The 15474-nt window shown below is 41.2% G+C and overlaps 1 protein-coding gene across 1 annotated transcript in view; it reads left to right on the forward strand.

Annotated features, from left to right (window-relative positions):
- The window catches only part of UBE3C (ubiquitin protein ligase E3C), a 65706-nt gene that overhangs the window by 14581 nt on the left and 35651 nt on the right, over positions 1–15474 (forward strand). Inside the window, exons 3-4 of the mRNA XM_087947299.1 lie at positions 2549–2623; positions 14616–14762. Coding sequence (XP_087803425.1) covers positions 2549–2623; positions 14616–14762 — 222 coding nt within the window. The remainder of the gene's footprint in view (positions 1–2548; positions 2624–14615; positions 14763–15474) is intronic.

Raw genomic sequence — 15474 nt, forward strand, 5'->3', positions numbered from 1 at the left:
CACCGGCTTGATCCACAAAAACACACTGAGACATAATAGAGACCCAGAAGATGAACAGACCTATGGAACAGCTGTCCTGCCCTACATAAGAGGTACTACAGACAAAATTAGTAAGATACTACACAGACATCACATCAAGACTGCCTTCAAAACAGACAGAAAAATAGCAGCCATCCTTAGAAACCCCAAAGATAAAATTGACCTGGAAAACCAAGGCATATACAAAGTCCCCTGTGCATCATGCCTGGCCACATACATTGGACAGACCAATAGAAGAATAAGTACCCGCCTGGATGAACACAAAAATGCAGTCAAAAAGCTGGAACACACTTCCTCACTAGTCCAACACATGGAAGCCACAGGTCATAGCATCAACTTCAATGGCACCAAAACCCTAGCCACTATAGAAAACCCCAGCCACAGAATCATCAGAGAAGCCATAGAGATTGAAAAAGACCAGAAAGCATGAATAGAAGAGATGATTCCACCAGACTGTCAATCATTTGGAAGCCTGCACTCACAAACAAAAAAATCTCCACACCACAAGCCAGGCAAACACCTGGGCACAAACAGATCCCCCCTGATACCTCCAGCTCAAATACACCCCAACCAGGCACCCAGATGAAACCTAGCTTCCTAACTAATGATAGCCGTCCATTTACCCGGAGCCAAGCTGCACTAAAGGCCTCCAATAAAGTAACACAATGTTGCCAGCCAATCAAGATACAAAAAGAGCCAAAAATCAGACAGAAGATATTAGAAACACCAATCAAGCAGAACACAGCAAACTCCAAGACCAATAAACACAGACCAAGACTCCCAACCAATCAGGATGAAGAAAAAACCATTCTGGCACAGCAATAGGCTGCCCCAAATTTAAATCTGAAACCACTGTAAAAGTCTGACTCACAGATGAACACTATACAGAAGCCTGATGATGGCAGATGAGATTCTGCCGAAACGTTGCTACAACTTTAAAAAGCACAACTACAATGACGTGGGAAAATACCCGAACAAAGCTGAATGCCATACATGTGTGTGTGTGTGTGTGTGTGTGTGTGTCTGTGTGTGTGTGTCTGTGTATATATATGTATGTATGTATGTATGTATGTATATGTATATGTATATAAATGTATATATATGTATATATATATATGTATATACTGTATATACTCGAGTATAAGCCTAGTTTTTCAGCCCATTTTTTGTGCTGAAAAATTCCCCCTCGGCTTATACTCGAGTCAGATTCCCCTCTGAAAAAATAATGGTGTGGAGTCGCGGCCTCCGGCGGCAGCGACTCCCAACAGCCCAGCCGGGAAGGGAAAGGCAAAAGCGCTTTGCCTTTCCTTCCCGAGCGGCGGGACTGGGGCCGCGCCGGCGGTAGTGACTCCTGACTCAGGGGGCCTCCGAGGGAGGGGAAGAGAGTGACTCCTGCCTCCCGCTGTCATCATCATCTTCTTCTTTTGGGTTAGTGAATCAATTAAACCTTTCATGATAGTGAGATCGTTTCCCAAATTAATTATTTTTATTTTTGAAATTTACCAGTAGCTGCTGCATTTTCACCCTCGGCTTATACTCGAGTCAATAAGTTTTCCCAGTTTTTTTGTGTAAGATTAGGTGCCTCGGCTTATATTCGGGTCGACTTATACTCGAGTATATACGGTATATATATGTATATATATATATGTATATATGTATATATGTATATATGTATGGTGTTCGGCTTGGTATATATGTATACGTATATGTATATGCATATGCATATGCATATGTATATATGAACATAGTGTATATTTTAAGAATGTACCAAGCAGAATTTGACTGGAAGTTACGTACTGAATGTTATAATTTTAAAGGCATAAATTGAAGTTTAAATAAGAGTTGAATGCATAAAATTAAAAGATATAAAGGTGTCATACTCCAATTAGTAAGTACAGGGGAAAATTTGTTTAATGAGAAAAGACAATATAAAATTGAAACATGACAGACAAAAGTATAAATATAATGATTAGAAAGACATTGAAACTTAAAAAAGATATATAATTGAATTTAGATATGAGATAATTAAAAATAAACTTGAGAAAACCAAGGGAGGGGAAAATTATGGAGAAAATGTTAAAATAGTACTCAGATATGGAATAGAACACAAAGATGAATATGAAATTGAGTTTGTGTCTATATGAAGAAGTGATAACCTGGGATCATGCTATTCTCAAAAAAAGATGTTTTATTTGTATTATGTTTTTGTGAAAACCCAAATAAAATTTATATAAAAAAAGAACTATCAGTCTCAGAGGCAGGTGATATCAGAGTAAATATCTGAAAACATATCTTGCTCTTTTATTGAAAGAAGGTAATTTCTTTGTGAACCAACTTAATCAGCAGTATAAAAATGTTGTGAATCAATGTTTCTAGGTGTCTGGTATCTGAAAGTGAGACACCATTCTTTATGCTAAGAGAAAATTAAGTAAGGATGTTTTGAGTGTTTCTATAGTGAGCACTGTTGAATTACAGTCATATTTTACTGACTTTTGACTTATCACCTTAGGAAGAAAGGAGAAGACTGAAAAATGCAGTTATTATACAGTCCTTTGTTCGGGGATACAGGGACCGAAAACACCAAGTAAGGTTTTTTTCATGATTAGTTTCTTTGAATATTTTTGATATTGTGCAGCAGATTATGTTATAATAAATTATGTTAAAATGAAATTAATAGTTCTCATAATGGTTATTCTACCATTCTGCCTATTAATACTGGACTTTTTTTCCAGATCATGCAATCAGTCAGTCTTTGTGCAGTTCAGAACTAAATTACACTCAATTTATATAATTACAATATTTAATATAATTATATAATAGAATTTTATTAATAAATTAGAAGGAGAGAGTGAATGAGCACAGTAGCTCATCCAATTTCCATTACTCTCTTTTTCAAGAAACGTACTTTTTCATCCATGAGGGCTCTGTACCATATGTAGAATCTAGACATGCATTATATATTGCAGTTAAGTTTTGGAAATCTTGTAGATGACTTATTGGTATACAAAAACATTTCTATTGTGAATGAAGGCAAATACTGTATACGTATCCCAGGATAATGTTGCAGGATCCAATCTGGGTTGGTCACTGGGACCAGAGGTTTAATCTTTGAGCTCTCAGGCTCATGTTGGGGCATGCTAGACTCGTACTCTACCAGAACATGAGTCTTGACATGCTCCAATGAGACATTTTTGTTGAGGTATTCCCATTAGGAGAATCAGTGCACTCAGGGAAACATAGTGAGAGTGGTGAGGAATAACACACAACCAGCATACAGATACACTGATTAGTAAAATGTAGGTTTTACTTCCTGTAAACGGGTAAACAAAAGTCCAACAAACAGTCCAAATCATACATGGTTAAAGCAGATAGTATTCAATACAATCAGTCCAGGGATAATCCAAAAATGAAGTCCAGTATCATAAACAAAGTTCAGTAAACGGAGTTTGCTAACAGTTTGCAAGACTCACAGCAATTCCAGCAGAATGACAATCAGGCAAAAGGCAATAGGAAAATGTAAGAAGAAAACAAACCAGGTTTCTGGCTCCATCTTATGGCCGTTGGAGGAACCTCAGCCAATCACAATTACAGCACTCTCTTAAAGGTACAACGATATTAAATAACTATCCTGGTTTATATATTGCCAACCCAACTGTTAGGTGACTATAATTCCTAACATTCTCCCCTTTGGGTAGGACAATATATAAAACCTTACAGTTTAAATCCATATTCCTCAGCAAGTCTTATGTTTTACAGTGCCTTGGGCTTTTGTAAAATGATCTGCAATGTTATTCTCTGACATGCAATACTTCAGTGTAATAATTTTACTTTGAACACATTGTCTCACATTTAGATATCATAGATTGGTGTTTTGATCTTGTCTTTACAGCGAGATTGGAAGCCATCTGAATTGCTGATTGGTTGTCTTCATATACAACAATAGGTTCTTTTATATCAATTCCCATGTCTATCATTAGTTGTTTATAACATACTACGTCTGTACATAATAGAGACAAACATGAGAATTCAGCCTCCGTTGTTGGTAAGCTTAGATGTTTTTGTCAAATAGACCACCATCCAATTAACACCTTTCCTAATAACACTACAGTACCTGACGTTGATTTATGTGTAGGTACATCTGTAGCGAAACTTGCATCGGCATATGCAGTTAAACTTAGTTCATCCTTAGGCTCCAAATACTGTATAACGCATAATGCATCATTTGTTTACGATATCTCAACACACGCTTAGCAGCTTGCCAGTGCCTTTCATTAGGCTCAGCATTAAACCTGGCTAATTGGTTGACACTATATGCTATATCTGGCCTAGACCAATTACTGAGATAGGATAAGCTACCAATCAATGATTGATAAATGTCTTTATCAAAAGCAAGACTTTGCACATCACTGTGGCTAAACTCCTGGCTCATTGGCATCTTAGCCGGCTTACAAAGTTCCATTTTAAAGTTCTTCAGTAACTGGTTAATTTTATCTGCCTGTGAGATTTTGTAGCCTCCCCTAGTTTTATCTATTTTTAAACCAAGATACTGTTTAATCTCACCTAAATGTTTTATTTTAAATTTCTTTTCTAACAGTGAAATAATCCCAGAAGCTTCTAGATCAGTCTTAGTGATTAATGCTATGTCATCAGTGAACAATAGCAACAATGAAATTACACCATCCTTTCCTTTTTGAATAAGCATGGATCAGCCATGCCAGCTACGAAACCTATCTTTGTTAATTCCTTCACTATGCATTGATTCCCCCAATGAGCTGTTCAGAGCATCCAGTAGTGGGAGGTGCTTCAGTCTCCTCTTGGATAGGCGGGGCTTAACTACAAAGACGCTCCTCCTCCTCTATGGTACTCCCCCCTAGCGTCCCCAGTTTTTGCTCAGCCTTTGCAGGATTAGGCAGCTTTTTCTGTTGGTTGGCCGGAATAGCAAAAAAGACTCCCCTAAACTCTCCAAGACGCTAAGGTTTGATTCTCTTTCTCTAATTACCTTCTTGAGATTCCTTACCAACTCTGTCAGTCTTATCTAAAAGAATCACCATCGATAGAACTTCCGATACCTTGTTAGCGCCTTCAGCGCTCCGAGGGGGAAGAGAGGCTTTTGCCTCGAACGTCTCTTGCCTTAACATCACACTTGCTTAAACAGACCTCTGTATCCTTCACTCCATTCAGCTGGTTATTGCGAATTTAAAGCAGCGCCAGACCGAACAATGAGCCTGACTCGTGGTCAGTGAATTCTACAGCCTGAGGCATTTCCCCATGGAACACCGCAGGGGGTAGAAGCACTAGCGCTGATACCCTTCCCTGCTTGCCTTTTTGAGACGCTGATTTAAGCGGGGGTAGCTGCTGGAGGTTTGCGTGCCAAAACATCGGCTGCCATTTTGTCTGGCGTGCAAGCCAGGCAGCGTATATTTACTGTGTTAGAGTTTAATTTTACTTTTCCACTGGACTTATCTCAATAAGACCAAAAGGTTTCAGACCTGCTATTGCAGTCAGAGAGTTTCGGTTGGCTGACTATCACAGTGTATTTCCAGCAATTTTTTCACAGCGAGCACCAAGGCCTAAGTCCGCCTGTGCACAGCAGCTGTAGCAGGCCTATTGTTAAGGTACAAAGCCCTTGGCCTGATTAGGTGTTCTCCAAAATTTTTCTCCTTGTATTCGGTCTAATTTGGCTCCCAATAATAACAAAATAATACTACTGATATTATTAACAAAATATACATAATTTAATATATATGTGTATATGTATGTATGTATGTATATGTGTGTGTGTGTGTGTGTCTATGTATATAATAATAATAATAATAATAATAACAACAACAACAACAACAACAACAACAACAAATTTGTTCAAATTACTGGGGATTCTTAATTTCAACAGGGTTCCCTGTCCAATCGTGGAACAGGCCCCTGGGCTTGCCAACCACCCCACGCTGCAATTTTACTTCTCACAAAGATTATATCTTTAGAGACAATGGCAGAAGGCAAAAGTCCCAGAGCCACTTCCTCAAGAGACTCAACCAGGGCTCACGAAAGATCAAGGAACCCAAAAGGTCCTTTTAAAGCCTCCGAAAAGGATGCCCAAAGGCGTCACCTGACCATTGAACGGCATATGAGGAGAAATATGAGGGAGACTGAGACATCTACTACAGTCCCACCTACTCCATAACCAGCTGAAGTGCCAAACCCTCCTTCCCCACCCCTGGATCTGTCCTCACAGTCCAGGAGGGGATCTATCTCAAAACCTCACCTTCAGAGCTTGGCCCCAATGTCCGCAGCACGTCGAGCCCCTGAGGCCACATTCACCCCTACAGCGGCCGGGCTTCGTCAGGAGGACATCTTACCAGACGAAGTCCCTGCCAAGATGAGGGCAGGGATGGAGCTGACGATTCGGCAGGGCATCGCAGCAGGAGTCCAACAGTCTGTAGCCGCCAGACAAAGATCCACAGTCTCAGATTATGATCCACAGTCTCTGCGATCGGTAAGCAGAATGGATCAACATTGCACACAGGTACATTCCCATGGGGAGTTTTCCATCTACCCAAACGCCCCACTTCAGGAGCCACAGGTGGAGGGTGAGCAAGATGACCAGTTGCTCCAGGTTGAGTCAGGTTCAGCCCATGGGACTGATCTGGCGCTGTCAGAGGTGGACCCTCTAGAACGGGGCATGTCCGAGGACGAAGGTCTTATTCCTGACCAACCGATTTTCACGGGCCTGTTTCGTCCCCAATTATTTAAATCACTATTATTCAAGGCCTGTATGTCAATACTGTACGTCTTAACAAACCAACCCCAGTTTTACAGCAAGAGATTTCACAGGATTAGTCAGAAGACCTAATCTTCTCTCAACCTGTCACTGAAGCGGATGTCATTCCAGTGCCTAATATGTTTTCAGACCTAGTTCAAAAACGGGGCCTCCGCTGCGTCTTATCCTGCTCCCACTGGATACGATAGGAAATTTTATAATCTGGCCCGTGAATTTGCTAATACTCTTTAATACCCCTGAGGTAGATGACCCCATAGTAGCCTTGGCATCCTCCTCTACTCTCCCAGGTGAAGTGGAGGAGGCACTCAAACCAGAAGAAAAAAGGGCGGAACTAGCATTTCGCAGAGCTCACCAAGCTGATGCGTGGGCCATAAGGACAGCTACTGCCTCATCCTTTTTTACTAGATCTTCCTTAAGATGGCTTCGCTATCTGAGGGACACCATCCCCCATTCCAATATATGAGCGCATCAGGACATTGCCAAGCTCATATCTGCAGCAGAATTTTCTGCGGATGCAGTGTTTAATGCTGTTAAATTTTCCTCCAGAGCCATTGTCTCTCAGGTATCTGCATGCAGACTACTTTGGCTCAGACACTGGCAAGCTGACACTAAACACAAGTGGAAGCATGCCTCTGCGCCCATCTCAGGCGACAAGCTGTTTGGCACTGTCCTCGATCCACTCCTAATAGAGTAGGAACAAGAAAAAATTCTTGCCGTCTCTTTTTCGGAATTTGGACAATAGAAACCCGCAGTCCTTTCAGAGGCACTCCTTTTGCCCCTTCTACCAGAATTCCTACTCCAACAGATCCCAAAAGTCCCAGGGATATAGGCAAGGGCAACCACCCGAAAGGTCCGACTTTGGAGACAGGTCTAGGAGGGAAGGTCAAAGCAAGAGACCTTTCCGGGGGACTGGAAACAGGTTCTTCTGGCGCCCCAAGTAAGGAATCCCAGGAGATCCCTATTGGTGATCGGCTACAATTCTTTGCTGATCAATGGGAGTCCTCTACCACTGACTCGTGGGTTAGGGACACAGTTAGATTTGGTTTGGCTCTGGAATTCCAATCCACTCCCCCGAACTTCTTTATGAAATCTCCACTGTCTGGAGACCCGGTCAAAAGATCTTTTATGCAAGCGGCTATACAACATCTACTGGAGATCCTGGCCATTCATCTGGTGGCTCCGGATCAGCAAGGACAGGGGTTCTATTCACACCTTTTCGTGGTTCCAAAGAGTTGGGGGGGGGTGGAGGGCAATTTTAGATCTAAAACGCCTCAACCATGCTCTGGTATACTGGAAATTTAAGATGATCACGTTACAATCTATCCTACTGGACATCAGGAATGGCGATGTTTTAACATCTATAGACCTAACAGAGGCATACTTGCACATTCTGATTCGGCCTTCCCACAGTAAATTTCTTAGATTTTGCTATAATAATATGCACTTTGAGTATGTGGCTCTTCCTTTCAGGCTAGCATCAGCTCCCAGGGCATTCACTAAGGTCTTGGCAGCTCTGGCTGGACATCTCCGAGGTAGACCCATCCGGTTACAGTGTTACCTTGATGACATTCTAATTTTGTCATCATCGGTTAGTCAGTCCGAACTAGACACCCGTTTTACGATACAGGCTCTTCAACATCATGGTTTCTCTATAAATTGGGCCAAGAGTCACTTAACCCCATCAACTCACCTAATTCACCTAGGGGCCATCATAGATACCATAGAAAGGAGAGTCTTCCTTTCTCCCGACAGGCAGGAGAACATTAGGCTTCTAGCTCAGGAGATCAGGACCCTTAAATGGGCACCCCTGATCCTGTTATTTAAACTATTAGGGAAACTGATCTCCTGTATTTCTATTGTTCCCTGGGCCCGCTTGCATTCCAGAACCTTACAATGCTACCTGCTGCCCTTCCAAAGGTCAGGAAGAGACACTTTCAACTCACGGGTACTAGTGCCACTGAAGGTACTCAGATCCCTTCGCTGGTGGACCGCACCTGTCATCAACAAAGATTGCCTATTCAAGGAACCCAACAGAGAGATCATCACGACAGATATCAGCCTGTTTGGATGGGGAGTGCACTACCAACACCACACGGCACAGGGGTGTTGGTCTGTTCTAGAACAATTGTGCAGTATAAATCGATTGGAACTCAGAGCTATCTTTTTGGCTCTTTGCAGCTTCCTTCCACGAATTCAGTCCAAACACGTTCTGATTCTAACAGACAATGTTACAACAAAGGCTCCTATAAACAAACGGGGCTACCCACTCAGGTCAACTGATGAGGGAGGCAGAGAAGTTGTACCTTTGGGCGGAGGGGAACTTACTCTCCATCAGGGCAGAGCACATCTCCGGTCTGTCATACATCCAGGCAGACTGGCTGAGCAGGGCCACTGTCAAATCAGTCAGAGTGGAAACTGCATCCATCATTATTTCAAGAAGTGGCCCTGAAATTCGGACAACCAGTGATCGACTTATTCGCCTTACCTCTCAACACACAACTCCCGAGATTCATATCGAGGTAACCAACCCAGAGAGCAGAGAATATCAATGCCCTTCAATGCTGTTGGCCACCAGGTCTACTGTATGCATTCCCCCACCTTCCACTGATCCCTAAGGTGATCCAAAAGCTTCTGGAGGAGAAAGTGGAACTATTACTAGTAGCTAGGCGCCCATCAACTAATCGTACTTACAATGCTACCTGGAACATATTTTGTAAATGGTGTACTAAGTTCAATATTGACCCCACTTCTCCATCAGTGGCACAAATATTAGAATTCTTGCAAGAGGGTCTGGACGAGGTCTTTTGCCTAACACGGCCCCTGGGGATTCCCGCTACCCAACTTGGGATCTTGACAAGGTCCTTTCAGCTCTCACGAAGAGACCCTTTGAGCCTCTGTGGGAAACGAGCCTTCACTTTCTAACATATAAGGTGATGTTTTTGATAGCTATCATGTCAGCAAGACGAATTTCTGAACTAGCCGTATTGTCAGTAAGAAAGGACCTCTGTATATTTTACCAGGACAGGGTAGTTCTCCTCCCAATCCAACGTTTGTGCTGAAGGTAAACTGAGCGTTCCACAGGGCACAAGAGTTGATTCTCCCAAACTTTTGCCCGAGACCAACTCATAGACTTGAATACCAATGACATTGACTTGATGTGAGACGCACCCTACGCATTTACTTAGATCATACAGCTGCTTTCAGGAAAACGGAATCTCTTTTCATTTCTTTTCAACCTAACACCCAAGGGCGCAAAGTTTCTCCTTCTACAATTGGCAGATGGTTGAGGGTCACGATTGCCAAAGCGTATAGGCCCAATCACTTTCAGTATCTAGAGGCATAACGGCGCATTCCACAAGGAGTGCAGCAACATCGGCAGCATGGGCCATACAAGTGCCAATAGAAGAAATTTGCAGGGCAGCAACTTGGGCTTCTCCATCACCCTTCATCAGACAGTGTAAAATTGACATCTTTGCCTTTGCGGAGGCATCATTTGGTAGGAGAGTGTTGCAAAGAGTCCACAGAGACTAAGAGGGACCATTGATCCAGACGGCATCCCTCCCATAGGACAGGCCAAGCTTTGGTATGTGCCACTACTGGATGCTATGAACAGCTCAGGGGAGAAAGGGCATTGGTACTTACCTGATACGCCTGTTCTCTGTGAGCTGTGAAGAGCATCCAGCCCCACCCAATTCCGTCTGGTGGGGTTTCTATTCTGGACAACTCTTAGATAGGGTGAAGAACAGAAATGTGTCCACACTTCTACTTCGCCAAAACTGGGGACGCTAGGGAGGAGTACCGTGGAGGAGAAGGAGCATCCTTGTAATTAAGCCCAGCCTATCCAAGAAGAGACTGAAGCATCTCCCACTACTGGATGCTCTTCACAGCTCACGGAGAACGGGCGTATCAGGTAATTATCAACACCCTTTCCATTCAAAGCCTGATTGCTTCAAGCCATATAGCCTTTTTTTTTTTAAATCTCCAGCAATCGGTTTTGTTATCACTTTTTATCCCTAAAGTCTTCTTTAAATATATAGTATGTTGCAACGGTGCATGAAGATACGTCGTCTCCACATCTAAATGGTTTATTGTGTATTTATTTTTAACTGCCCACGCTAATGCTGCTGGTAATGTGGTAGCCTTCAGACTAGGTGCAAACACCTCGTCGTAGTCATTGGCTGACTGATCGAACCCTTGTGCTACTAACCTGGCTTTATGGGTAACAGTCCCATCTACACCTGTCTTAATTTTATAAATCCACTTACACCCTATGGCATGCTCACCTGGTGGTAACTTGACATTTTCATATACCTCCAAACTTTGTAAGGATTTCAGTTCCTTATCCATTGCTTCCTGCCAAGCAGCCTGATCCTTAGCAGGATACAGTTTCAGATCATTATAGTTAGTAGGAACTATATTTACTTGGCATACTATACTAGCCTGATATCTGTCTGGTAGTCGTGTTACACGGGTTGAACGTCTAGGCAATTCAGGGCTTACTGGTGGACTCTCCTGTTCCACCTGCTCCTGTTCTTCTACCTCCTCCTGTGCCTGTTCTTCCTCTTTAATGGCTATTGATGGTTTAACTATCTCATCATTAGGGACTACTTGGGTGTCGATAACAACATCATTGTTGGATTCCTGTTCTAGTTTATTCCACCCAATGTGCTCAAGAAATTTAGCACTAGTGCTATAGTAAATATTAGCTGTGCCTGGATCCCAGAATGTAAACGATCTATGGTTGGCCTTGTGACCTACGAAAAATAATTTCCTAGCTCTATGTTGCCCTTTAAGTCTTAGTTGTGAGGGAATATGCACCCATGCTGGAGCTCCAAATGTCAGTAGATAACTTAAATTTGGTTTTCTGCCATGCCAACGAGTGAATGGCAATTCACCAGTTATTGTGTTCACCACATTGTTTAACGCATGGTTACTATACATTATGGCTTCACCCCACAGTGTTTCAGGCAAATCTGAATCAGATAACATAGTGCGAGCCATGGCTTGTAACGTTTGCCCTCTTCATTCTATAAACGAATTATGTTGTGGCCTGTACGATGCAGAACCCTTATGCTCGATACCAGTCAATTTCAACATCGTTTGGAATCTATTATTAATAAACTCAGTCCCATTATCTGTAACTAAAGTAATTACCCTACATTTTATTTTCCTTTCTGCAAATCTTAGCCAGTTAAAGAAATGTTGGAACGTTTCTGTTTTGTTTTTCATTAGACAGCACGTATCGTGAATAATGGTCCATTATACTCAAAACATAGCAGGCACCTCCCAAACTGGGTTTCTTAGGACTAATTATGTCAACAAAAACAACCTCTAAAGGTTCTTTGGTCTTAAACCCATTCAGTCTGTTTGCAGGAGTAACCTTGCTCTTCTCTTGGCTACAGGCATGACAGATTAAATACTTGCTACAGGGTTTTAATTTTACTCCCTCTGACAATTCAGCAGTTTGTTTAAGTGTTTTGAAATTAATATGTCCCAGACGTCTATGCAGTAAATGTATACATTCATCATGTGGCTTAACATTGTTATAAACCGAGTTAGCCACCTTCAACTGGTCATCATGTATCACATATAAATCATTCTCTAAAGTAGCAGTAACACTTTTACCCCCTTTCTCTATTATACAGTTATCTCCCCTAAAGGTTACTACATAACCAAGATTAACTAAAGCCCTTACTGGTAACAAATTAAATTTCAGTTTAGGTACATATAACAGGTAAATGCTCATTTACACAAGAACAATATGCAGTACCTTCACCAGATGCTTTCATCTTCCATCCATTTGCCAATTATACATGTTGCTTACTCGTGGACATCTTTACAAACCTCTCTCTATTTCTAGTAATGCACTGCAATGCTCCTCTATCAACTACCCACAAATCATGGTTTACAGTTGAATTGCTAGACATAGCTAAACTAACATTCTTCTTAGCCTTCTGGTTATTACCAGTATTCTATCATTTGCCCTTTTTACAGAATCTAGTTATATGTCCCCTAGCCCCACAAGAAAAACATTTCCTAACAGTATAGACAGTTGAAAACAAATCCTCTTCTTGTGGTTGTTTCTCTCTCAATTGGTTTCTATCCAGCCTTCTTCTTGCCTCTTCTAACAATCGTCCGGTTATGTCAGTCAATGTCCATTCATTTCTGGTCAGGACTTCCAGTGAAGATACGTAATCATCATAACTTTCATCCAATGAGGAAAGAATGATGTAAACCTGATGCAGCTCTGAAAAAATCAGTTCCTTCTCGTGTAGCTCTTGAAGAGTTCTTTTCATGAAGTTCAAATGAGCCAACATATCTCCACCTTTCAGAAGACGTGCGCTAAACAGTTTACGTGTAAGATGTATGTGTGCACCTACACTGTCACGAACATAAATCCTCTTCAAATTCTCCCAACGAATATGGACTAGCTGCTGTTCACTCAGTTTTAGTCCAATTATACAAAGAGCTCATTCGTTGTTCCGTTTAAAGTCAGCTAACTTTTTGGCATCGTCCTCATTATTTGAATCCCAAGCATTTACATCCAGTGGATCCTGAACTGCAGCCCATAACCCTTCCCTACGCAGAAGTAGACTGCACTTCATAGACCAGGAAACATAGTTTGTTCCATCCAACCGGGTTATCAGTGATAGACTTGTTGACTGGTCTTGTGCCATCTTTACCAGGACAGTAACCCACAATTAAACAGTAGACAGCTGTCTGTATACGGTACTGTGTATTCACATTAACTCTCAGTTATCTGAATCTGGTATGTACCGGGCCCATAACCAGTGTTGAGGTATTCCCCATTAGGAGAATGAGTGCACTCAGGGAAACATAGTGTGAGTGGTGAGGAATAACACACAACCAGCATACAGATACACTGAATAGTAAAATGTAGGTTTTACTTCCTATAAACGGGTAAACAAAGTCCAACAAACAGTCCAAATCATACACGGTTAAAGCAGGTAGTATTCAATACCATCAGTCCAGGGATAATCCAAAAATGAAGTCCAGTATCATAAACAAAGTTCAGTAAATGGAGTTTGCTAACAGTTTGCAATACTGACAGCAATTCCAGCAGAACGAAAGGCAAAAGGCAATAGGGAAATGTAAGAAAACAAACCAGGTTTCTGGCTCCATCTTATGGCCATCGGAGGAACCTCAACCAATCACAATTACAGCAGAGGCAGAAAACCTGAATTCTTATGGACCTAAGAATTAGTGGATCTAAGGTCCTGAGCAGCTGAATTTTCATTATTGTAAAAGTGAAGGAAAATTTTAACGTCACATAATGATTTAATGTAGAACATTTGTTCATGGAGAAAATAGTTCTTGATGGACTTTTGCAAAATTAATGTATTTTTGTTAATCTCAGTATGGTAAAATGAGAAAGCAAGTGCCTGTCACAATAGTTTTCCACACATTGATTTTATTATTCTTTTTGCCATAAAATGAACTCTGATTGTCTCCTTTAATACATAGACAGCTTTTATGCTTGTGTATGGGATTTGGATGAATTGTGTCCATTCTAAGATTGATTAAATGACAATAATGCTATGCAGTCATTGCGGATTATTTATATCTGATGCTGTTGTTCAAATATCTCCAAATTTTTATTGGAACATTTACACATAGCATTGAAGCCAAAGGTATGAAAAATAAATAATATGGAAGACGACATTCTTATATTCATAAGAATTTAATAATTTGTAAATAAAGTTTTAGTTGTTGAAATGTTGCCTGTATAATTAATGACTGATTTATTTCATTAGCTTTACTTTTATTTTTCAATTTTAAGTATGCTATTCAGAGGAGTGAATTTGATCGCTATGCTAATTTAGCACAATCTGGAGGAAGTTGCTCCTCTACCATTGGAGCAAACCTGACTCTCTTAGTTCGCCAGCTTCTATTTTTCTATAGATATAATGAAGATTCCAAACGTTTGGTAAGTAGTTATAGTTCATTTTGTTTTCTGTTTTTGGGTTGTAATCTCATTTTTAATTATTTTAGGTGTTAGTAATATATAAATAACTTCTTGTCTGTTTGACCAAGAAAAGAGCTAGACTTTGGGAACGCAATTTTTTTGTTGCTAAGAGCCTGGCATAATGATTGGAGAAAAAGGAAAGTGGGGCAGAGCATGGACACTGAGAGTGTGTCAGGCTATACCTCACTATTAGCAGAGCTGGTTTTTTTTTTTATTGAGCTTGGATTAGGAATGTAATTCTATTTTAGAGTTTATATTAATTTTTTGTGTGTTCTTGATTTTGGGCAATTAAAGCCTGAGAAAACTCTGGAAGTCAGACCCAGACTCGCACAAGACTTTTATCTTGTGCAAGGAAGCTTTTCCTCATCCCCACACCTGTTCTTTCATGTTTTTTATATAAAATTGTCATTTTCCCTACTATGGATAGAGCTGAGGCTTCCTCTGTTCATTTTGTTTTGGTTTTGGTTTGGCGAACCTATGCCACATGTGCTGGAAGTGGAGAGCTATCTCTCCGAGCATTGCCAACCATCGCCTGTTGTTCTGGGTTCCAGCATGCACACGCGTGCTGGCTACTGGTCTTTGTGTGTGCATGCATTTTGGATTTTGGATTTTCAGAATTGCCTAAAGTTCCCCCTACCCTGCCTGTGCTAATAGAACCTCTGTCATTATCCAG

The sequence above is a fragment of the Notechis scutatus genome, chromosome Z (assembly GCF_049901735.1).
Source record: "Notechis scutatus isolate UNSWTSFEM ecotype Mainland chromosome Z, rNotScu1.2, whole genome shotgun sequence".
Lineage (NCBI taxonomy): Eukaryota > Metazoa > Chordata > Lepidosauria > Squamata > Elapidae > Notechis > Notechis scutatus.